The sequence below is a fragment of the Lutra lutra genome, chromosome 8, assembly GCF_902655055.1.
Source record: "Lutra lutra chromosome 8, mLutLut1.2, whole genome shotgun sequence".
Lineage (NCBI taxonomy): Eukaryota > Metazoa > Chordata > Mammalia > Carnivora > Mustelidae > Lutra > Lutra lutra.
In genome coordinates this window covers 124,300,173-124,326,631 of record NC_062285.1, presented here as the reverse complement: position 1 = coordinate 124,326,631, position 26,459 = coordinate 124,300,173, and the positions used below count along the sequence as shown (strand labels likewise).

The window sequence follows — 26,459 nt, the reverse complement described above, 5'->3', positions numbered from 1 at the left end:
AGGATCTTCCAAGCCTCATGTCCAAACATCCCTCATGCCTAGCCAGGTTTCCCAAGCAATCCTCTGCTTTAGCCACATCAAACTTCTGGTTTTATGGAGTCACATACTTAGCATTTTTACTCATACCCTGGTGAAGTTCTATTCTTCCTTCAAGCCTAAACTCAGTGTGGCCTCTGCTAGAACTTCTCTTAATTGTAATTAACTATTGCTTCCTTAGTAGCTTCTACAACTCTGCTTATATTGGAGAACTTATTTTGTCTTGATTTTATGGCTCTTTCCCTGTATGGTACTGACTCTTATGTTTCAGTCTTTGACCCATTTTGAGTTAATTTTCATGAGTAATGTAAGACGGGTTCAATTTAATTTTTCTGCATGTGTTTATCCAGTTTTTTCTAACACCATTTGTTGAAGAGACTATCCTTTCCCCATTAAGTTATTCTTGGTTCTCTTGTTGAATATTAGTTGACCAAACATGAAGGTATTTAATTCTGGCTTTTCTATTATATTCCATTGTTTATGTGTATTATTTCACTCCAGTAAGATACTGTTTTGTTAATACCGATTTATAATACAGTTTGAAATCAGAACGTGTGATATTTCCAGCTTTGTTCTTTTTCCTCAGGACTGTGTTGGTTATTTGAATTCTTCTGTGGTTCCATACAGATTTCAGGGCTTTTTTCTTTTCTTTTCTTTTCTTTTCTTTTCTTTTCTTTTCTTTTCTTTTCTTTTCTTTTCTTTTCCTTCTTTCTTTCTTTCTTTCCTTCTTTCTTTTTTCTTTTTTGTTAAAGATTTTATTTCTTTGAGGGGGGCAGGGCACAAACAGCAGAAGGTTAGAGGAAGAGAGGGAAGCACACTCCTCGCTGAGTGGGGAACCCAATACAGGGCTTCATAACAGGCCTAAGATCATGACCTGAGCTGAATGCAGCTGCTTAACTGACGAAGGCGCCCAGGCTCCCTGGTTTTTTGTTTTCTTTTGTTTTGTTTTGTCTGTTTTTTGGTTTTTGTTCTGTTTCTGTGAAGAATGCTATTGGTATTTTAATGGGGATTGCATTGACTCTGCAGCTGGCTTAGGGTAGTATGGACATTTTAACATTAATTCTTCCAATCCATGAACAGAGGACGGGTCTCTCCATTTGTATCTTTTCAGTTTCATTCAGCAAAGTCTTATAGGTTTCACTGTATATATCTTTCACTTTCTTTGTTAATTTTATTCCTAGGTATAGATTTTGATGCTATTCTAGGTGGGGTAGCTTTCTTTCTCTTTCAGATGTTTCATTCTTAGTGTACAGTATATCCTGCAACTTTACTGAAATTGTTGACTAGTGCTGACATTTTTTTTAGTTGACTCTTTTGAGATTTCCTGTATATAAAATCATCTTATCTCCAAATCGTGACAATTTTACTTCTTTTCTGATTTGGATGCCTTTTCTCTGTTCTGCCTAATTGTTTTAATTGGGAATTCTGGTACTACATTGAATAAGAGTAGGGAGAGTGAGCATCCTTGTCTTTTTCTTGATCTTAGTGGAAAAACTTAATTTTTCTCCACTGAGTATAATATTAGCTGTGGGTTTATCATATGTGGGCTTTATCATGTTGAGGTATGTTCCTTCTATTCCCAATCTTTTGAGGAATTTTATAATTAAAAGAAGTCATGTTTTATCAAATGCATTCTCTGAATCTATTGAGATTATCATATGACTTTTATCTCTTTTATCAATACTAATGTATTACATTCGACTTGCCTATTTTCAACCAGCTTATATCCCAGGGATAAATCCCATTTGGGTTACAGTGTTTGAATTCAGGAAGACACTAAAATAATTAGTTTACTCATATTTTATCGAGAATTTTTGCATTTATATTCATCCAGGATATTTGCTTATACTTTTCTTTTAGTATCCTTAACTGGCTTTGGTATCAAGGTAATTCTGGCCTTGTGGTGTTTCCTCTTCTTCTGTTTTTTGGAATAGTTTGAAAAGGATTTGTATTAATTCTTCTTTAAATGTTTGGTAGAGTTCACAAGTGAAGCCATATGGTCTCAGGTTCACTGTCATGGGGTATTTTTTATTACTGACTTAATCTCTTTGTCTGTGGTCTGTTCAGATTTTCTATTCCTTCCTGATGCACTCTTCTGGGTTGTCTGTTTTTAGAATTTATCCATTTCTTCTAAGTTATCTAATTTGTTGACATGTGATTATTCATTATAGCCTCTTATACCATTTCTGCAATATCCATTGTATTATCTCCTTTTTTATTTCTACTTTTATCCGAGTCTTTTCTTTTTTCTTAGTCTAGCTAAAGGTTTGTCAATTTTATTTTTTCAACAAATCATCCCTATTTTGTTGATCTTATCTATTGTTTTTTTCTGGTCTCTATTTCATTTATTTCTGCTCTCATCTTTATTATTTCCTTCCTTCTAGTCACTTTGGGCAGTTTGTTCTTTCTTTTTCCAGTTCCTTGAAGTATAAAGTTAGGGTATTTGAAATCTTCTAAATTTTTTTTTTAAGATTTCATTTACTTATTTGACAGACAGAGATCACAAGTAGCGAGTGAGGCAGGCAGAGAGAGAGAGGGGAAGCAAGCTCCCCACCGAACAGAGAGCCTGATGTGGGGCTCAATCCCAGGACCCCAGGATCACGACCTGAGCCGAAGGCAGAGGCTTTAATCCACTGAGCCACTCAGGCACCCCGAAATCTTCTAAATTTCTTGATAATACATTTATTGCTATATACTTCAAACTGTTTTTGTTACTTCTGGGGATGATGGCAGAGTAAGAGCTAAAGCTCACCTGTCCCTAGCTATGTCTAGTCAACACCAACATCAGTGTAAATAACCCAGAAAATGACCCAAAGATGGAAAGAACAGACTCTCCACAGCTACTAATAGAGGAAAGGCTACATCAAAAAATGGTAGGAAGGGTGAAGACTCAATTGGTAGCCAAACTGACCTGTGAGACTGTCTACTAGAGGGAGTAACATTACAGGCACAGAGAAGGGAGAAGAGCAGAACTTACATGAGGCACCCCAAAAATGGTGGACCAGCTTTGGGAAATGAATCCCCATAACATTTGGCTTTCTAAAAATTCATGAAGTTAAATGTCTCTGATTTTCAATCAGTAGAGCTTAACACCTGGAACTTTTAAAAATTAGCAGCTCAGGGGCACCTGGGTGGCTCAGTGAGTTAAAGCCTCTGCCTTCGGCTTGGGTCATGATCCCCGTGTCCTGGGATTGAGCCCCACATCCGGCTCTCTGCTCAGTGGGGAGCCTGCTTCCTCCTCTCTCTCTGCCTGCCTCTCTGCCTACTTGTGATCTGTCTGTCAAAAAAAAAAAAATTAGCAGCTCAGATCTGAGAGACTTAGAGGTTGACAGGAAACTGAGTTCTTATCCTTTTTTTAAAAAAGTTATATTTATTTATTTATTTATTTATTTATTTTTATTTCTTTTCAGAGTAACAGTATTCATTGTTTTTGCACCACACCCAGTGCTCCATGCAATCCGTGCCTTTCCAAATACCCACCACCTTGAGTTCTTATCCTAAAAGAGAAAGCACAATAAACAGCCCCACTGAGATATAGCATAGAAACAGCAGTTTTAAAAACACCTGGGGTATACAGGAAGATTTATTTACTAATCTCAAAATGTGTGCTGGAAGGGCAGGGATCTTTAGAAGACTTCTCTAGAAATGAAAGAACTGGCGGGTACCATTTCTCTCCCTGTCCCCTAGCCTAGATACATGGACACCTGTGAAAATCATCCTGAACACCTTCCACCTAGCTTGCTAACAACTCACCCTGCCTCCACACTCTCCTATGAACATACCCCATTCAATTCACCCTTGGCAGGAGGCCATCAAAAGCAGTGGCATTGTGCAAGCAGACCCCACAGTGGCCAGCAACACTTCAAAGTGACTCATGTTCTTATCTGGAAGGGGGAAGATAAACTACACCTAACAGTCCAACTGCAACCCCAGCAGTGGGCTGGGGCAGACTTCTGGTCTGACTTCAGGCCTTGCCCACCAACAAAACCTTCTCGGGACAAAAGAGGGAGTGTATCCTGCAGTTTGGTGTGACTACAACCTCCATACTCTTTTCCAGAGTGGCTCTGCCAGCTTGCATTCCCATCAACAGTGTAGGAGGATTCCCCTTTGTCTTCATCCTTGCCAACATCTGTTGTTTCCTGTGTTGTTAATTTTAGCCATTCTGACTGGTGTGAGGTGGTATCTTGTTGTGGTTTTGATTTGTATTTCCTTGAAGCCAAGTGATATTGGGAACTTTTTCATGTGTCTGTTGGCCATATGGATGTCTTCTTTGCAGAAATGTCTGTTCAGGTCCTCTGCCCATTTCTTGATTGGATTATTTGTTCTTTGGGTGTTGAGTTTGATAAGTTCTTTCTAGATATTGGATACTAGCCCTTTATCTGATATGTCATTTGCAAATATCTTCTCCCATTCTGTCAGTTGTCTTTTGGTTTTGTTGACTGTTTCCTCTACTGTGCAAAGCTTTTTGTCTTGATGAAGTCCCAATAGTTCATTTTTTCCCTTGCTTCCCTTGCTTTTGGTGATGTTTCTAGGAAGAAGTTGCTGTGGCTGAGGTCAAAGAGGTTGCTGCCTGTGTTCCCCTCAAGGATTTTGTTGGATTCCTGTCTCACATTGAGGTCTTTCACCCATTTGGAGTCTATTTCTGTGTGTGGTGTAAGGAAATGGCCCAGTTTCATTCTTCTGCATGTGGCTGTCCAGTTTTCCCAACATAATTTGTTGAAGATACTGTCTTTTTTCCATTGGACATTCTTTCCTGCTTTGTTGAAGATTAGTTGACCATAGAGTTGAGGGTCTATTTCTGGGCTCTCTCTTCTGTTCCATTGATCTTTGTGTCTGTTTTTGTGCCAATACCATACTGTCTTGATGATGACAACTTTGTAATAGAGCTTGAAGTCTGGAATTGTGATGCCAGAAATTTGGGTTTCTTTTTCAACATTCCTCTGGCTATTCATGTTCTTTTCTAGTTCCATATAAACTTTAGGATTATTTGTTCAATTTCTTTGGAAAAAGTTGATGGTGTTTGGATAGGGATTGAATTAAACATGTAGATTGCTTTAGGTAGCATAGACATTTTCATAATGTTTGTTCTTCTAATCCATGAGCATGGAACGTTTTTCCATTTCTTTGTGTCTTCCTTAGTTTCTTTCATGAGTACTTTATAGTTTCCTGAGTACATATTCTTTAGCTTTTGGTTAGGTTTATTCCTAGGTATCTTATGGTTTTGGGTGCAAATGTAAATGGGATCGACTCCTTAATTTCTCTTTCTTCTATCTTGCTGTTGGTGTATAAAAATGTAACTGATTTCTGTGCATTGATTTTATATACTGACACTTTGCTGAATTCCTGTATGAGTTCTAGCAGTTTTGGAGTGGAGTCTTTTGGGTTTTCCACATAAAGTATCATATCATCTGCAAAGAATGAGAGTTTGACTTCTTTGGCAATTTGGATGCCTTTTATTTCTTTTTGTTGTCTGACTGCTGAAGCTAGGACTTCTAGTACTATGTTGAGCAGCAGTGGTGATAGTGGACATCACTACCATGTTCCTGGCCTTAGGGGAAAAGCTCTCAATTTTTCCCTAATAAGAATGATATTTGCTGTGCATTTCTCATAGATGGCTTTGATATTGAGGTATGTATCCTCTATACCTACACTTTGAAGAGTTTTGATCAAGAAAGGATGCTATACTTTCTCAAATGCTTTTTCAGCATCTATTGAGAGTATCATATGGTTCTTGTTCTTTCTTTTATTAATGTTTTGTATCACACTGATTTGTGGATGTTGAACCAAACTTGCAGCCCAGGAATAAATTCCACCTGGTCAAGGTGAAGTATCCCTTTAAGGCTTTGTCTTGTCACCATTTTTTGCCTTGAATTCTATTTTGTCTGACCCAAGTATGGCTAATCTCACTTTCTGTTGATTCTACTTGCATTTCTTTTGGTTTCTTCTTCCATTCCTTTGTGTGTCTTTAGAGCTGAAATGAGTCTCCTACAGGCAGCATATAGTTGGCTCTTGTTTTTTAATCCATCTAGTCACTTTGTACCTTTTGATTACTGAATTGAATTCATTCAAATTTAGAGTGATTATTGATATGTAAGGATTTATTACTGTCATCTTACCATAGGCCTTCTGGTTGTTTTGTATTTATATATTTTTTTCCTTTTCTTTCTGTCTACCTCTAAAGTTGGTGTTTTCCATCACAATATACTCAGTCTTTTTTTGTGTTTCATGAATCTACTGTAGATTTTTGCTCTGTGTTTTCTTTCTGGCTTACATAAAATATATCATATATAAAACAGTCCATTTTATGCTAATAGCAACTAATCTTTGTCTATAAAGCCTCCACACTTTTACTCCTCTTTTTATATTTTTGATGTTACAATTACCTCTTTTTATGCTGTAAATTCACTAACAAATTATAGTAGCTATAGTTATTTTTAATGCTCTTTTCCTTTATCTTTTATACAATAGTTAAGGTGTTAATACACCATCCACCAACCTATTATAAAGTTAGTTTTTCTGTTCTGAATTCATTTTTCACCTGTACCAGAGTTTTGTGTACCTTAATATGTTTTTGAGTCCTCAATTGGCATTTTTTTTTCCAGCTTCAAGACTTCTTTTCAGCATTTCTTGCAAGGCAGGTAGGGTAGTGATGTACTCCTTTAGTTTTTGTTTGGGAAAGCCTTAATTTCTCCTTCATACCTGGCAGATAACTGCCAGATAAAGTATTCTTAGTGGATAATTTTTATCTTTCAGTGCTTTAAATGTCATTCCTTTCTCTCCTGGCCCGTAGAATTTTGTTGTTGTTGTTGTTGTTAAGAGAGAGACAGCATGAGAGCAACTACAAGTAGGGAGAGTGGGAGAGGGAGAAGCAGGCTTCCCAATGAGCAGGGAGCCCAATGTGGGGCTCAATCCCAGGACCCTGGGATCATGACCCAAGCCAAAGGCAGATGCCCAACAAGTGAGACACCCAGGTGCCCTGGCCTGTAGAATTTTTGTGAGAAATCTGCTTATAGACTAATGAGGATTCCTTTGTAGGTTGCTTTTCTTCCCCTGGCTTCCTTTAATTTTATTACTGATTTTTGACAGTTTCTTTATAATGTACCTTGGAGGAGATTTGTTTGTTTTTTCATTTGTTTTGCATTGAGATAACAGGGTGTTCTATTAGCTTTGTGCACTTGTATGTCCAAGGCCTTCCCCTGATTTATGAAGTTCTCAGCTATTATTTTTTTAAAGAAACTCTCTGACCCCCTCTCCCTCTCTTCTCCTTCTGGTATACCAATTATTCTTATATTTGCTATTATGATTGAATCTGATACCTCTCAAAGGGTTTCTTCCCTTTTTAAAAGTCCAAGTTCTCTATCCTCTTCTAACTAAATTATTTCTATATTCCTTTCCTCCCAGTCATTTATTTTTACTTTTATCTGACTTGCTCTGTCACCTAACCTAAGCTCTCTATTGCATTCTTCATGTCATTCACTGAATTCTTCAGCTCCAGAATTTCTATTTGGTTCTTTTTTAAATAATTTTAATCTTTCTGGTAAAGAACCACTTCTGTTCATTAATTTTATTCCCAGGTTCATTGAATTGCCTTTCTGAGTTTTTGTGAATTCTCTCTCAGTTAAATCTGCATTTAACTCTCTGTATTTAAATCTCTATATTGAGTTCTCTATCAGTTAAATCATGATATTCTGTGCCTTAGAGTTTGATTGTTGGAGAATTATTTTCTTTTTGTGATACCATATTTGCTTGATTTTCCATAATATTTGATGGTATGCACCTCTGATTTTGCATTTGAAGTATAGACACCTTTCTTTGTTATGAATTTGTTTACTTTTCTTATAACTCAACAGGCCACATGCCCAATAATTTTTATTACTGGCCAGACATGTAGAAGCTCTAGATCAAGAAATAATAAACTATAGCCTGTAGGCCACATCTGGCCAGATACAGGTTTTGTTTCTTTTAAAATCATCTCTAAGCTAAAAATGATTTTTTAATATTTTAAGTGTTTTTATTTGTAAGTATTTATATAATATAAAGTATATAACAGTCTCAATTTTGCCTCTTGGAACCCAAAACCTTAATTATTTACTATCTAGCTTTTTAAGAGCAAGTTTCTTGATCTCTGCTCTCAGTTATGTTCTTATCTACAAGAAAGTGTTCCTTGTACTGCTATTAGATAAAAAAAAAAAAGGAGATGACCACTTCAATTTGGTCATGGATTAAGCTGGGCTGATGTTGGGGACAGTTTGTATAAGACATGGTCCATCTCTGTTTTTTTCTTGTTTCTTGGCCTTGATTGAGAACATGGTGGGTCCTTATCTCCTCAGTCCTAAAAGACAGCAAGAGGCTCATTTCTGTCCTTTGGAAGGTTTTAATGTTAGCTCCATAGCTTATTGCTCATCAAATCTTCAATATATTGCATTATTAGAGATAAAAAATGATTTTACATAAAAAGGTCAATTCGACAATAAACTAGAAAAATCCTAAAAGGTTTGCATGTAATAACACAGCTTCAAAATATGTAAAGGAAAAGCTTACAGAACTAAAAAGTTAAATTCATAATCATACATGGGAATTTTACTACTTAGTAACTAGTAGGTAAAATAGTTGAATAGAACATAGAAGATTCAAACAGCACAATTAAACAACATTGATTAATGACATCCATAGAGCATTATATCCAGCAATTGCAGAACACACTTGAAACACTCACCAAAATATGCCAGGACATAAAGCAAATCTCAACATATAACAAAGAACTGAGATAACATAGAGAATATCCTCTAACTACAGTGGAATTAAATTAGATATCAGTGACAGAGGGATAACTAGAAAATCCCCACATGCTTTGAGAGTAAGCAACACATCACTAGAAAAATGCATAAGTCAAAAATGAATGGCAACTGGAATACGTCTTGATAATGAAAATATTACATGTCAAAACTTATGGGATACAGCTAAGCAGTGTTCATAGAGAAAATTACAGCTCTAATGCCTATATTGGATAAGAAGAAAAGCTGAAAATCAGTAATTTAGGTTTCTTTCTTAAAATGTTGGGAAAAGAGAAAATTAGGCCAAAGAACACATAAGAAAGGAAATAAAGATAAAAGCAGAAAGAATGAAATAGGAGGCAAATGTATAATAGAAAAAAAATGAAAAAACATAATTTCTATTTTTTTGGAAAAGATTAATAAATTTCTTGCCACACTGTTAAAGAGAAAAGCGCTATTGAATTATTCATGAAAAAGTATATTATTACAGACCTTATACATATAACAAATTAATAGAAGGGTATTATAAACAATTTTATTCCACTAAATTTCAACATTAGACAAAATGGATAAATTTCTTGAAAAACACAATTAAAACCCAGCTATCAAAAGGATACAAGAAACAGAAAATCTAAATAGTCCTATATCTATTAAATACATTAAATCTACAGTTAGAAGTCTTCCCACAAAGAAAATTTGAGGTCTAACCAACCTCACTAAGTTCTTCCAAATATGTATGTAAGAAATAATAATGTTACATAAACAGTTTAAGAGAAGAGAAACAGAGGGGAAAATTATTCAAATCAGAGGTCATCATAGCAATGACACCAAACCCTGAAAGAAACATTACAAAAGAGAAATACTGTAGTAGGATATGTTTCATGAACTTATACACAGATATTAGCAAGTTAAATTTGGCAATTAAAGAAAAAAAAAGTATCATGAACAAGTGAGTTTTTTTCCCCAAGTTTGCTAGGTTGTTGTAACAACGTTAACAACAACAATAAAATCATCAATGAAATTCACCACATTTAATAAAGAAAAACTCACATTTTAGTAGACTTAGAAAAATGATTTGATAAAATTTAATTATAATTCATGATGACTCTCTGCAATCTAGGGATATAAGGAAACTGCTTTAACCTGACAAAAGGTATGAACATGGCAAGGTTGGGGGGAAAATGAGTAGGCAGAGCACAGAGGCTTTTTAGAACAGTGAAAATACTTCATTTAATATTATAAGGATAGATATATGTCTTTATACATTTGTCCAAACCCACAGGATGTAAAACACCAAGTGCGAAGTAAACTCTGGACTTCAGGTGATTATGTGTTAATGTAAATTTATCCTTGATTTAAAAAAAAATGTGCCATTCTAGTGAATGATGTTGATAATGGGGAAGCTATGCATGTGTGGAGATAGGAGGGATATGGGAAATCCTAGGACTTCTCCATTTTGTGGTAAACCTAAAACTGCTTTTAAAAAAAATAGTCTTTAAAAAAAAATAAAATAAATAGTCTTAAAAAAATCAATGAGAAAAGAAAATCCCAATAGAAAAGTGAGCTATGTATAGAAATTAGAAATCTGATTCTAAAAGTTATAGGGAACCAATTCTGAAGAATGAAGTTGAAACTTTTACGTTGGTGTATTAAAGTGAATAAAAGAGTAAGACGTCAAGCAGTCAACCAGGAAAGGATATTTAATTTGCAGCATAGCTACTGGATAAAGGACTCATATCCAAAATAGGTAAATGACCTCTACAAATCACTAAAAAAAGAAACAAACAAAACAAGAACATGGATTTAAATGGGAATTCACAAAAACATCAAATAGCCTTATGGCCATAACCATATGAAAACGTGCTGAGCATTACTAGGTGCCATGAAATTTCAAATTAAAATCATGAGATACTACTATGTACCAACCAGAGTGGCTAAAATTTGCAAAGACCTAACAAGTTGCAGTGAGTATTTGGAATTAACTGAAGCTCTAAGATTGCTGGTTGGAGTGTAAACTGGTATAACCCAGTTTTGAAAACTCAACAAATGCCTATCTTATGGCCTACTAAGTCCACCCCTCCATAAGTTCCCTTCTGATATATGCATATATGTTAACCAATCACATGTAAAAAATGTTCACAATACTATTTGTCAGAGCCCAAACCTGGAAATAAGCCACATGTCTATCACCCGTAGAATGGATAGATAAATAATGACACATACCTATTTTCAGGACCCTAGAAGATCTGTAGACTCACAAAATAGTTCATCTGTTGGCCCACTGACCTCTGCATTTCCACAAGTAAATTTGCCTTTTTTTGGACTCAAGCTTGACAGAGGCATTGATTCCTATTAAAGAGCATTTATCTAGCACATTTATCCTTAGGAGCGCTCATGAAGTTTCATACTCATGAGGTGCATTTTATATGAGGGAGGACTGAAGGATTGGTGGTGGTGGGGTCTGTGTGTTGCGGGGAGAAGAAGAGAAAGTTGGGGAGTATCTGGGAGTAGAAATGCAAAACACACCACACACATACACACAAACACACACACACACCAACAACCACATTTGCAAGATGGAGATCAGTATCAAAGAGAAACTCCAGTGCTTGCTTCAGCAGCACATATACTAAAAGAGAAACCCCACCAGCTTCATAATTTTGCTACAGGTATACATTCTAGGAATACTATATGGCAATGAAAATAAAGTTTACTATGTGTAGAAGAATCTTATGAATATGATATTTAGTGAAAGAAGCCAGTTACAAAACAGTATGTATTGTACAGTTTCACTCACATGGAGATAAAAAAGGGGAAAAATTAATCTATGGTGTTAGAAATCAGTAGCATGATTAGTGAGGATGTTGGGACTTGGAGAGAAAACAAAAAGCCTTCTTTGAGTCAAAGAATCTTCTTTGATAGATAGATTCTTAGATATCCTATTTCTTGATTGACCATACAGAAAGGCAAACATTTTCTTTAAGGAGCCAGACAGTAAACATTATAGGCTTGGTAGACCAGTCTCTGCCAAAACTATTCAACTATATTATTGTGTAAAACCAACAACAGATAATATATAAATAATTGGTTATTGCTGTGAACCAATAAAACCTTATTTATAAAAACAGACAATGGACTCAACTTGACCTGAGCACTGTAGTTTGCAAAATTCTCACCTACATAGATTGGTAAATATGTGAAAATTTATTGATCTGTACACTTATTTATATACTTTCTGCACTATCATACTTCAACGATTACATTAAAAATATAAATAACAAAGCAGGGAACTCATTAAGAAAATAAAATGAGAAGAAGGAAAGGAAACAGGATTCACTAGTCTGCTTGTGATGTTTCTGAGATTTGTTTCTTGCAGCAGATACTGCAGTATTTGGAGCACTACTAATTCTAACCACATAAAAGCTTCTTTTCAAGCACTCAATATACCAACATTATTGTTCATTTCCTTCTTTATGGGAAAAAAGGCTATTAAGAGACCTCAAAATGGTTAGTTCTCTTAATGAATTCCCTTTATTAAGTTTTATTATTAATGCCTACATTGATTTTTTTCCTCTAAGTTATATTATCCTGCCATTCTATAATTGGAACTCCAAAAACATCAGTAGATACTTAAGATATAAGCAATCTAAGAACATTAAGCATCAATTCTACTACTCCTTTAATTTTCAGATTTTCCCAGAAAGAACTGTTACTTTCAGAAGTAATGCATCTTGCATATCCCTACCCCACTTTTACCCCAATGTTAAAGAGCTTAAACATAATTGAAAAAAATAACAAACCAGCAACCCATATACACTCAATATATTTGCTAAGCAAATTTGTTAGCTTTTCTCCCCTGGTAGATAAAAACAGGAAAATAATAACGATAATACAAATAACATGTACCAAGTGTATCCTATGAGCCCAGTCCTTGTTCTAAACCCTTTCCATTGATTAAATAATTTAATCCATACAAGGACCTTATGAAATGGTTACTCTCATTATTTTCCCCACTTTAGAGGTGAAAAATTGAGACAGAGATTAACTGTCCAAGTTTCATAGTTAATAAGTGATAGGGCTAGGATTTGAACCCAGGTAATCTGGTTCCATAGCCCATGCTCTTCAATACATGCTTGGGTACATGTACAACATACAAGATAAATAACTTGGGTTTGATTAATAGACAAATTTAAGTCCTTAAATGTAAGTGGAGCATAGCTTAAGCATTTCCAGCTTCCTGCCATCCTCCCCAAGAGAAATGGCTGCTCCCCTGATCCCCTCTACTGATGCATCCTGCAGCATCTGGGGCACTTTATATCTCTGGCTTTCCCCCACTAGCTCATGTACTCTTTGAAAGCCGGGACTGGGGGTGCCTGGGTGGCTCAGTGGGTTAAGCCTCTGCCTTTGGCTCAGGTCATGATCCCAGGGTCCTGGGATCGAGCCCCACATCAGGCTCTCTGCTCTGCAGGGAGCCTGCTTCCTCCTCCTCTCTCTCTGCCTGCCACTCTGCCTACTTGTGATCTCTGTCTGTCAAATAAATAAATAAAATCTTAAAAAAAAAAAAAAGAAAGCTGGGACTGTGCCTTATTCCTTCTTGTAGCTCTTGTGGCAAGCATAGTATCTGCCTGGACATAACATGGCTCAATACATGTCTGCTAAATGAGGGAATTAATCATGCCATGGTAACTCCCTTTTCTTTGGTTCACCAAGTTTTCCAAATAATTTTTGTTTCCTGGTGATTGATTACAAGGGAAAGGGCACAATGTCATGAAGAGTTCGAAGTGCCTAGGCTTTTGATACCATCTCTATTGGCTGAGCTTCTTAAAGCAAGAAACTCCCCTCCTCTGCATTCAGCTGGAGAATTCCCCCACATGGCTGGCTTCAATGATAGAGGATGCCTATCCAGCTGAATACAGCTTGAGTTCTAGAATTGGCATTTAGAATTAATAGGATAAAATAGGATATTTGCATACTCATTTCTAAGTATTCATCGAAGAGTCCATAGGCATTCATGGGCTGAAGGTTGTAGTCCTTTTCCCACTGTGGGAAACTTATTTTTCTTTCGGGTCCACGTTCTTGTCGTACTTTTCTTCTGGTCCACCAATTCTGAATTAACCTGCACAACAAGATCAATTCCTTTAAAAAAAATATATGACTGTTCATAAGACTTAAGCAATAAGGCAGACTTCAAATACAGAACCATAGTTTAAAAACATTTAGGATCAGCTGCCAAGGAAATAAAACCTTGGATTAGGAAGATCGTATCAATGGCTGTACTTCATGCATTTGCACTTGCAAATGAACAGAATGACTTTTTAACTATTCATGAAATTATCTCATGTTCGGTGTTGCCTCAGGGTAGGATGGAGGACAACATCTATAAACTTTTCTTCTAGCACCAAGGCAACACCCAGACCTCAGAGTAGAGGAAGGTTTGGCTTAGCTGATTTAATTTAGGACCCATGGGCAATCTTAATCATGTGAGTGCTGACCTACATATTCTGAGGGCCTGGAAGCTCTACAGACCCATTAAATGTTTCCCCTCTTAGCACACGGAAGCTTGCACATCCACAACTGGACTTGCCTGCTTTTAGCTTGAGCTCAACAGGGACTCTGATTCCCAGTAAAATACATCTCACACTGATGAGATTAGCACATTAATCCTTAGTAATGTTCAGGAGAGCATCTTATGAAATGGAACAGGGTTGAGAAAGTGGGGGCAAGGGGCACCTGGGTGGCTCAGTGGGTTAAGCCTCTGCCTTCAGCTCAGGTCATGATCTCAGGGGCCTGGGATCAAGCCCCACATCGGGCTCTCTGCTCGGCAGTGTGCCTGCTTCCTCCTCTCTCTGCCTGCCTCTCTGCCTACTTGTGATATCTCTCTCTCTGTCAAATAAAAAAAAAATCTTAAAAAAAAAAAAAAGGAAAAAAAAGAAAGTGGGGGCAAGGGCCAGGTCTTTGTACTATAGGGGACAAGGAAAAATGGAGTGGTATCCAAGAGTACACATGCCAGAAAAAACCCAAAACAAATGGCAAAATAAAGGAAATAATGGGATGGGTATCAAAAACAAACGACCTACTTTGCAGTTTTGCTCTCTGTCCATACTACTAGAAGATAAAATATAGTTCCGTTGATGTCTGACATTTTGATAAATTATGTTTTATACTTTAAAGTAGCATATAATGCTGCTAATTTTTAAATTTTATGCACTTAAAAAAGTTTTACAGACAACATCAAGCACTTGGAATAAGTTTTCTAAAAATCTAAGAATAGAAAATTACTGGCATAGGTTCTGACTAAAAGCCAAGAAGTGACTTTTTTGAAGTGATCCAAATTCTAGCTAATTGTTCTGGCTGAGTGGTCCTCCTTGAAACCTGGAGTTCTCTATGGAGACACCAAGCTGACATGGAAATCAGTAGGTATGGAATTAAAGCAGAAATAGAAGTTGTTAATTTATGTTCCTTTAAAACTTAACTGACCAGAGGTGAGCAAACATAGCAGAATTCAAGGATATCCTTACAAAAGTGATGCAAGTTTTTGTCTATTGTCATCAACATCTACTATTACCACCAGGTGATCCTATTTTTACTTGTCAAGATATATTGACTTAGAAATATTCCAGTTTCTTTTCTGCATCCCTAAACTTTTCTCTTTTCTATAAGTTCCTTTTCTATACAGTTTGAATTTAAGGTAATTTGAAAAAATTACCATTCCTGATTTACCATGGGGGTGGGGGAGTAGAGCTCTAGTTAATGGGTCGTAACTGGTGAGAGCCTTGAACTGCTACAGCATGAGGGTCAGAAGCATTATTTAAAGGAGCTGCAAGCAAGTGTTCAATGTTTAGGGCCCCACAGAGACTTTTTAAAGAATATTTACTATCATTGACACTTCTTGTACTAAATCTCCTAAGAGCCAATGTTTAGTACTTTCATGACTGCTGTTGAATAACTGAGCATGAACACTTAGCTCCAGGTATAAGCACGGCTGAGTCTGCACTGCTGATCTTACTTGCCACACCTAGAAAAGCCAATAATGAGCAATGCTCCCACTCAACTGTAGAAATCTAAGGTACTTACGGGTAGCCAAGTTCCATGAAATTATTCCATGTCTGCTTTAGCACCATTATAATACCCATTTGCATACAGAGATCAATAAGGCATCCACTAGGATGGCACTGCAAGGTAAGCAAACACAGAAATTCCAGAATCAATGGCAGGGAAGAAAGAGTGTTTGGTTTCTAATCTGCACAAAGTTGTCCTAGGCTATTTAATATAAGACTGTAGGAAATAAGGAGTGATGGAAGAATACAGACCTCTTCTAGTCTCCATCTGTTTATCAGTCTCAAGTAGGCACCTGGGTGTCCTGTAAATCTTCAACACACAGAAAAACAAACCATTAGCACCCTATAGGTCTAATGTGATTATTGTGTTCAGATTAGCCCATCTCCAATGAAAATTACTGCTACGCTCAGGTCTGAGAGAATTAGGAAACTCTCCAGAGCTGCCATGACTGCAACTTCTAGAATTTTCCAGGGAATATTTCCCTTCTGGACTGTCTGGCTGCTGACCACAGAGGCCAGCTCTTGCTGCTCTGTGTGACTTTGAACATTTTCTGCTAAATATCAATCACTCTGGCCTATATAACAAGCAGTATGTTGGATTGAAACAGGTTCTGATCTTTTTGAATAGAAGCTTAAATTGAAAAAAATAACGAGCTTTACTGTTTGACTAGAATTCCACACTGAAGTAGCTCGATACTGAGAAGTGCTACACCCATCCCACCCAAATCCAACACTCACCCGTCTCTGGTTTTTCTCTCTTCAGAGACTACTTCCTGGCACAAAACAGTTCATAGGACATGTCTACTTAAGACAGGAGTCTTTGCAAATCCTCGTAACTGCTGGATTCAGAAGTTGTCCACTCTCCTCTGGCATCCTATGTCACCCCCTCTCCTGTTTGGATGTCCTTCCCTCTTCTATGAAGGTGGGCATCCAGGACACACTGCAGACCACCCTCTCCACCCTCTCCACCACCTCTTAGGTCAACTGCTCATAAAGGTGTGAGATCTGGAGGCCTGACTCAGGTGTGGTTGGAACCCACAAGTTTTAAATCCATCCTTCACTTGTGCCAATGTTTTTCCTCCATGTACCTTAGCAAGAAAAGGCACATAGGTAACTTTTGAGTGTAGTGACCATTCCCTAGGAAGGGAACAGGAAAGGAAAGGAGGAGTCTAATCTCTTTCTACTCTTTGTATAAATTACTCTAAAGGAAGTGCTTCTCTGTCACCCTGGTCAGTGACCTCTGAGTGCTCTATCCCCGGCCTACAGAAGTGTGGAGAGATCAGGTCCTTACCTTCCAAGGAAGAACGCGATGTAAAATGTGGAACTGTTCAGATTGACAAACTGAAAAAGAAACATTTTCAGGGTGAAGCTGTTCTCCCACTCGGACTCTGTGCGAGGCTGTTCTGTGGACAAAAAGGGAGTAGAGTTTGAGAGGTTGCCTTTGACCCCTTCTTAACTCCCTCTGCCCTACTCCCTATACACACAGGATAGGAACAGAGGTGTCCTGAGAAGGCTTCAGGAGACCCCAGTTTTCCTATAGATGGTGGGTGATGGAATAGACCACCCATGACATCCTCAAGCTTGCAGACCAGCCCCAACCAGGGTGTGGTGGGAAGGAGCTACTGACCTATCTGAGGGGATGGAATATCCAGTTTGTTCTGCTGTGACAGGATGCAGAGAGCCTAGAGTAGAGAAAGCTAGGGATGAAGGAGCCTCATTCACTTTTGCTCTTAGTTTCTGTCTGTGGGGTAGGATGTGGAGTCAGGTCCCCTCCCATCTCCTAATTAATTCCTTGTTCTTCAATTCTATTGTGGTGAAATACCAGGTGCTGCTGCATGAGAGGGAGTCAGACCCCCTCCCCTCTCAGAATGCTGTGAGTATCTGACTTCTTTGCCTGTCACCCTCATGCATCATTTTTCTTTCTCATGGACAAATACCGAGGAGATGACCTCATTTAAGAGCTTTTACTGTATATCACCATTTACATCTTACAGTATTCTGACCTCAGTCAGGTGCCAATTCTCATCTCCTTATATTTGACTTCCATAAAGCAAGTGCTCTTTGGACACTGTGATATGAATCAAAATATGAATCAGACTTCCAACTTGACATCTCATGTCAAATGCACCTATCCTTCCCTAGGAGCTGCATCCTCATCCCAAGTAATGTCAACGAGAATATGTTTAATTCCATTGTACTTTCTATGTTTCCATATTCCCTGCTTCTAATTGCTCTTTGCCATTTTACCCCATCAATTCCTTTTCCACTAATTCCTCAAAATGCTTGCTGAGAGCATATCTGAGAAGGGGGAGGAAAATCATATTTAACAAGGCTGTACTGCTGTTGAGGAAAGAGAAGACAAAGGATTATAAAGGAGTTTTTATCTACTTCACTTCTGCTCCTGAACTATTGGTTACATAGGAAGGTCTCCCAGGTTGTTAGCCAGCTGGGTGGGTGCCCAGGTGTCCCAACCACAGAAGGGCCAGGGCTGTATCTCCCTGGCGTCTTTGCCAGCCTGGATCAAGGGGCCACTGGACACAATCTGCCAATGTACTTACCTCTTTAGTGGATATAAACTTCTTTCTATGTTTCTGGGCAAAGGGTGGTAATGATGGACAATTTTAATGATGTTAAAGGAGATATACCAGGTATCTAGCTCTGTATCTGGCACATAGGAAGGCTCAATAAATGTCATCTTGTATTATAATGATTATAAATAAAAGCACTTTTTTGATCCCCCTGACAAGCTACATATGGGAATGTGCTAAAATAGGTTTATATGTGGGAGTATGTAATTTTCTCAAATTGCATAGAGTAAAATGACCAATGTTTCATTAATAAAATTGGGACAATTTCTTTATCTTGAAAACATGGAAAATGTACAGTGTATAGTTAGTTACCAGATTGGTCTGTTTTATGGGTTCAGAGAAATGTCACCTTTAGGGGTGACTTATCCAGATGATTGTTATTTCTATAAATATAAGTAATGATTAGGCCACCTATATTTGTGGTGGAAGGCCCCCAGTCTTCAAAGCAACTCATCTTGTTGTGGTTTAGATACACCCCACAAAAGCTTGACACATTTTTAATTAATAAAATTGTAAGCAAAGCAAATGAACACTTTTTTCAATGATTCTGGGCACTTTACTACTTTTATGATGCTATATTTTTTTTGTGCATTAAGAGAAAACCTGTTTCAAATTACATTAGCCCATGATAGATAATGTTTATGACAGGTTTTAAAGCTTTAGGTAGAAATGACTCCCCTTCACTTACTTGTGGAGAATAAGGAATAACATGGAGGATATTAGGAGAAGGAAAGGAGAAGTAAAGTGGGGTAAATTGGTCAGGGAGATGAAGCATGAGAGACTGTGGACTATGAGAAACAAACTAAGGGTTTTGGAGGGGACGGGGGTGGAGGGATGGGGCGATCCTGGTGGTAGGTATTAAGGAAGGCCACATATTGCATGGAGCACTGGGCATGGAGCATAAACAATGAACCTTGGAACACAGAAAAAAATAAAGATGTTTAAAAAAAAGAAATGACTCCCCAATTACTAGACATATTTAAAATGCCCTGTTGAAGGCAAAGAGCAAATTATTGTATGCAATTCAAAACAAAAAGAATATTTCTCTTCAGCAGTGTTTCAGAAATCAGTCTTTGAAAAGATACTTCCCAAACTGCAATATTGTGCTATGAAATAAAAAGGGTCTCACTTACCTAAATTTGTCAGAAGAAGTGCAACTTTCTCATAGAGCTGTAAAACAAATTTCATATATTTAATAAAAAAGCTGTGGATGCTATAAAATCCATAGTTATAAAGGAAATAGGTAATCAAGTCATGAGTGAAAATAATTTCATTAACCACACATTACTCAACAATGAACACACTGTAAACAAACAGCTGTGTCCTTTCATGGCAAGAAAGAAATGCACAAGGTCCCATTTTACTATTTTTAAAATCTCACTTCCTATGTTGGAGTAAATAATTGGCAACAAGGCCAGCTGCCACTAATTACTAGCTTGCTATGTGATACAGGGCAAATCACAACATTCCTGGACCTTAGCATCTCTAAGACTGATTCTGATGGTAAGATTCTGTAATCTCATTATTTATGGACTTGCTGTATTTTCTAGATTAGAGCATTCATAAATACTGAGGTGATGAAAACTTACTAGGAGCCCTAAGCTTTTGGTATTCTGCTTTTCCATGAGTACATTGGATGCATCCTTAACTCGCCCAGCCATCTGGTAAATGGAGGGTCCTGAGAGGGAAGGGAAAGTGTGTGTGTGTGTGCGTGCGCGTGCACACACATGCACACCCATGTATGCATATGTATATGGAAGTGCAGAGGCCATAGTTCAGTGCAAACCCAGATCTGGGAGATTCCCCAGAGAGGGATAAATCGAGAAAAAGAACAGGTGTCTTCTCTAAAATGAGAAAGGAAAACGAGTCAAAAGGATTGGAACAACATGAAAATTAAGATCATATTTAAAGTAGTGAAAATGCCCTTGTTAAAGTTCCCCAGGCTGGAATTATGACTTTACCAGTCATCAAGCTGTAGAGGTTGGGCATGTCACCTCATCTCTTCTTCAGACCACTGTTTTTCTCTTCTGTGACTGAGAATGGGTACTGGACCATTGCTCTTGCGGTCCTTCCAAACTTCTGAATTTTCTTATCCAAGACTTCTGCTAACTACAGAATTAAGTAAAATACTGATTGTATGACTCTAAACTTTGAACAATGACTATGATTTGCTATAATAAAATAACTAATATGGCCATAGTATCACATTTTGTGTGCAGAAGCCGCAGACTCTTAAGAGTCCAGAGTTAAAAGAGATTGGTGTAATTTTCAATAAGAAATCCAGTGGTATAGTCATACATTTTATCTTAAAAGTACTGGTTAAGTACAGATTAGGACAGATGTTTTAATAAAATATATTTTGCTTGGGGGCGCCTGGGTGGCTCAGTGGGTTAAAGCCTCTGCCTTGGGCTCGGGTCATGGTCCCAGGGTCCTGGGATCGAGCCCCACGTCGGGCTCTCTGCTCAGCAGGGAGCCTGCTTCCTCCTCTCTCTCTCTCTGCCTGCCTCTCTGCCTACTTGTGATCTCTGTCTGTAAAATGAATAAACAAAATCTTTAAAAATATATATATATATTTTGCTTTACAAATACACTCTATTATTAAAGTCAGTTATGTGATTTTTAAGGAAAATTAGATTTGACTGATATCATCTTTCTCAAAATACAATTTTTGAATGTCCAGTTTATCCTTTAGATCTTTCACGTTGATATGCTTTTATCCAAGTGGCTCACTTTGCACTCCTGTCTCAAAGGTCTTGGTAGCTGGTGACGTGCCCATGTTATCTTGGTTTGGACACCACAAAAAAATGGAACTTATAAAAGGAACAGCACAGTAATCAAAGTATGATCAATATTAACATTTTGAAAAATAAAGCAAAGTATATGGGGACATAGTCAGGATCCATGGCATCTGTGACCATTCTATAAATGTTGAAGATGCAAGGGAATGGACAGTGAGACTTTGAGCAGGATACAAAGAGAAAGGGCATGTAAGCAGAGGGCCTGATGGCCACCAAAAGATCTTCTGATGAGTGGCTTCTAGAAAATGTCTGATTTCTCATTAGGAAGTTGAGATAGATATCTTGGATGGTTTGTTCTGATAAAAGCAGTTGAAAATCTGTTTCCAAACTGGATGCCACAAATTGTGAGAGTTAAAATCTGTAACTGACAGGAAGTGTTCTGATCTGAAGTATACTTCCAAAGAAGCTCTGAGTACTTCTAATTTGATCTTGTCCACCCAAACAATGTATGTGGGCCTGTTCTGATGCATCCCATGTTCTCTGGTTCACTTCTTTCGGGAATAAGACCCTGTGGTCTTCAGTGTTTAGAGTATAATGAAATATCAGACTCATATTGGTATGGCTGAACAAAAAGGATGGTTATATCTCCTCTTGGAATGTATTCTTTGTTGGCATTGTTTGCTTCTGACCACCATACTGAGATGTTCCTAGTTCACTAGTGAGGCAGAATGGGATTAAAATAGTACATCAAGGAGCAAGAAAATCCTCCCTATTTACTCCATTTTGAGGTATTTATTTTTCAAGAAGAAATAAAATGAAAACTAGTAAGTGTCCCTTCACCAGTCACTAAGAAGTATAATATTTTGTTGGGGTCCAGAATATTTTTTTTTTTAAAGAGGGACCCATGCTGGGAGCCCAACGCAGGACTTGAACTCCCTACCCTAAGATCAAGACCTGGCTGAGATCAAGAGTTGGATGCTTCACCAACTGAGCCACCCAGGTGCCCCAAGAGAGTACACACTACATAAGAGTAAATACACAACAAAAACAAAACAAACAGTAAATAGACATCATAAAATCTAGAAAATAAGCTTATAGGTCTACTTCTTTAGTTAAGGTTGGACAACTCTAGCAGAATGTCAGAAACAGGGTATGTGATCTATAACAATATTATTAAAAAATTAGAGGCTGTAATGAACAGAAGTTAAAAACCAATCTAGCTCTCAAGGTTTTTAATATTCAATTAATGGAAAGTATTAATGATTCATGTCTAAATGATGACTTTTTTTTTGCAAGACAAGTATGGCCAAAATTTTAAGTAGTTGGAAATAATTTATGTAGCTATAAAAAATGTATATTGTAGGGTCATGAAAATACCTTTAATTGAGTAATTTCAGAAGTCATTAGCTATTTTAGTTCTGAACTGATCAAAGCTACCTCATAGTTATTAGTCTGTCATCTGTTATTTATGTGTTATTTGCCTAAGGACTTACTTTTTTATTTTTTGGATATTCTGATGAAAGTCTTTCCAAACTATATTACATACTCAGTTGCCTTTGTAATGGAACCTGCAAGGCCTCAGGGCATAAGACAGGACTAGGAACGTGTTTGCTGGGATGGGGATGTCATGGGCATTGCTTCCTGCACAGTAGGGTCTTGGATGATGCTGCTTTGAAAGTTCTTACATGTGATTCTTATTTTCTTTTCTTTCCCTTGCTATGGATTATCAGTTCCTTCTCTTGCAAGAATTCTTGCGTTAGTGAGCTTCTGTTTTTCTAGTCTGATGTTGATGAGAAATCAGAACAGCAAAGGTGTTTACATATACCTAAAATAAATGAAAATACTCATTAAGGGCCTTCTTGAAAATAACACATGTTAGCTTAGTGTGTAGACTCTACATTATCCATTTTGGTGACTCTGAAATGCCTGTTAGATAAAGCATAGAAATGCCTAGTAGTCTAGTTCCCAGCACATAGTAGGTACTTTGCAATGTCCATAACTATATATTTTTCCCACTCCCTATGCTACCTTCTTCATTTTTAGTTTATTTTCTCTTTTCTTGGCTGTGTTGCATGAAGTAGAGATTGCTGGATAAGTGATTTCCAGTTCAACAAGGTCTTACTCTGACAATACTGGTATATCTGCTCAAAATATATGAGCAACCATGTATTTATAGACTCACTGTATGTATTTCTTAGGATGCATAAATTTAATTTTAATATGGCATTTGAGAGGAAAAGGTTGTTAATTCATTGTAAACTACCCGGATGCAGAATATTTCACTACTTTGGCTGGTTGGTTAATTTCACCATCAATCACTCCCCCTCACAATGAATATATTCCACAATTAACTTTAAGAGGAGCTGAGTCCTGGAGTAGAGAGGGCCATGGGGTGCTGCATGCCCACTCTCACCCTCCACTTGACCACATACTTTTACAATCATGTCAAGTGATTAGCAACTGCTTTTGTTTCATTTTTAGAACTTCCATATTCTGAAACTTTTTTTCTAAAATAATAAAGAAGTTCCTGTGTATTTTAGTAATAATGGTAATAGTAATAGTGGTAATAATAATAAATCAACTATATTTCATTAGTTCAGTGATGACTTGTACACTTAAGAACCCTAAATGAGGGGCACCTGGATGGCTCAATGGGTTAAAATCTCTGCCTTCCGCTCAGGTCATGATCCCAGGGTGCTGGGATCAAGCCCCATGTCAGGCTCTCTGCTCAGTGGGGAGCCTGCTTCCCTTCCTCTCTCTCTGCCTGCCTCTCTGCCTACTTGTGATCTCTGTCAAATAAATAAATAAAATCTTTAAAAAAAATATCCTAAATGAAGTTTTTTTATTATTGGGTAGGTTGAATTCTCTGAAGAATCACTCTGAACAGACATTTCTGCAAAGAAGACATCCAGATGGCCAACAGACACATGAAAAAGTGCTCCATATCACTCAGCATCACGGAAATACAAATCAAAACCACAATGAGATATCACCTCACACCAGTCAGAATGGCTAAAATTAACAAGTCAGGAAATGACAGATGCTGGCGAGGATGCGGAGAAAGGGGAACCCTCCTACACTGTTGGTGGGAATGCAAGCTGGTGCAACCACTCTGGAAAACAGCATGGAGGTTCCTCAAAGTGTTGAAAATAGAACTACCCTATGACCCAGCAATTGCACTACTGGGTATTTACCCTAAAGATACAAACGTAGTGATCCGAAGGGGCACGTGCACCTGAATGTTTATAGCAGCAATGTCTACAATAGCCAAACTATGGAAAGAACCTAGATGTCCATCAACAGATGAATGGATAAAGAAGATGTGGTATATATACACAATGGAATACTATGCAGCCATCAAAAGAAATGAAATCTTGCCATTTGCGATGACGTGGATGGAACTAGAGGGTATTATGCTTAGCGAAATAAGTCAATCAGAGGAAGACGACTATCATATGATCTCCCTGATATGAGGAAGTGGAGATGCAACATGGGGGGTTAAGGGGGTAGGAGAAGAGTAAATGAAACAAGATGGAATTGGGAGGGAGACAAACCATAAGTGACTCTTAATCTCACAAAACAAACTGAGGGTTGCTGGGGGGAGGGGGGTTGGGTAAGGGGGGGTGGGGTTATGGACATTGGGGAGGGTATGTGCTATGGTGAGTGCTGTGAAGTGTGTAAACCTGGCGATTCACAGACCTGTACCCCTGGGGATAAAAATATATGTTTATAAAAAATAATTTTAAAATAAATTAAAAAAGAATCACTCTGAGTTTGTTGGCTATAGAATTTAGGATTATTTAAGGAGCTAGGAATGGTAATCCAAATGGATTAAACTATATTGATAACAACATTAAATTACTTAGCCTTTGTAACACCCTTTTCTAATGATGAGAGAATTTCAGCATTATGGCCCAGATTTAAGATGCTACATAACTAAGTGTGAGGGAACCATAACAGCTACTTCACGTCTATCACTCCACATATCTTATTTATTCCCTGCTACAAATCTCTAATGTCAGTATTTTTATGCATAGGTTCACCTCAAATCTAACAATGTCAGCAAATAATACTATTTGTTCTGTAAATAAAAACAATTTACTGAGAGTCTACTATGTGCTAGATCCCATTCCAGACACTGGGAAATAACAAATAAAAAACAAATAGACAAAAGTTTCTGCCCTAATGGATCTACATTCCAATGGGGAATACAGATAATAAAATAAACTAAAAACAGCATATTACATGGTAATAAATACCACAGGGAAAAATAGAGCAGGCAAAGGGACAGGAAGTTGTTAGATGGCAGGAGGCAGTTACGATTCTAAACCTGAGTGACCACAGAAATCATATTAGAAAAGTAACCTCTGAACAAAGAAATGAAGGAGGTGAGGGAGGAAGCCATGCAGACCCCGTGGGGAGGAATATTCCAGGCAGAGAGAAGAGCAAGTAAAAGTCCCTAGAGTGAGAGCATGCTTGACACATCCAGGGAACAAAGGGAAGGCCAGCCTGGAGCAGGAGAAATAGGGTGAGTAGGTAGGAGACAAGATCAGAGATGTCACTGGGGCCAGAAGGAGAGGCCTGGAGGCCCCATGAAGATGTGAACTTTTATTCTGAGCAAGAGGAAAGCCACTGGACATGATGAGTGAACTGGGACAGGAGCTCGCGCACCGTAAGCAGCTTGCACTAGCTGCTGTGATGAGTCTACATTGAGGGAGCAGATGCGGCAGCCCCGAGACCGGGTAGGAGACAATGCAATAACCCAGGCGGGAGCTACTGGGCTCTTGGACCAGGGTGGGACTTGGGGACATGTGAGAAGTGATCAAACTCTGGAAACAGACACTGAGAGAAACAGAGGAGTCAAGGGTAATGCCAAGGTTTTCAGCCTGAGCAGTTACCACAGGAGGGAGCTGTGGAGGAACGGATTCTGGAGGGGAGAGAAGGGTTTGGATGCGGATGGTGGAGTAGTCAGCCAGATGTATGGGGTTCAGGGGAGACACCTGGGCTGAAATATAAAACTGAAAATAACCTGAAATTAACACAAGCAACAGGTTCCATCCTGATGTGTGCCTTGTAAGGTTATCTCAAACAATGCTTTGGGTACTGACCATTTTCCTAACATTCAGAATCAAAAAGAAATGGGAACTAACACTGTTGAACTATGTCACAGATTCTAGGTTGGGCCTTTAAAATATGTTCTTTCTCTATGTTTCCCCAAGGGGTATATACACACTGTTATCTTACTGGTTAAATAAGGAAACTAAG

General features: G+C 37.8%; 1 protein-coding gene across 2 annotated transcripts in view; it reads right to left on the bottom strand.

Annotated features, from left to right (window-relative positions):
- The window catches only part of ANO4 (anoctamin 4), a 462,190-nt gene that overhangs the window by 23,597 nt on the left and 412,134 nt on the right, over positions 1–26,459 (bottom strand). For both annotated transcript variants that reach the window (XM_047742883.1, XM_047742884.1), the window contains 5 exons: positions 19,590–19,626; positions 17,160–17,271; positions 16,121–16,178; positions 15,885–15,982; positions 13,784–13,926 (listed from right to left, as the gene is read on the bottom strand). In XM_047742883.1, the coding sequence (XP_047598839.1) occupies positions 13,784–13,926; positions 15,885–15,982; positions 16,121–16,178; positions 17,160–17,271; positions 19,590–19,626 (448 nt within the window). The remainder of the gene's footprint in view (positions 1–13,783; positions 13,927–15,884; positions 15,983–16,120; positions 16,179–17,159; positions 17,272–19,589; positions 19,627–26,459) is intronic.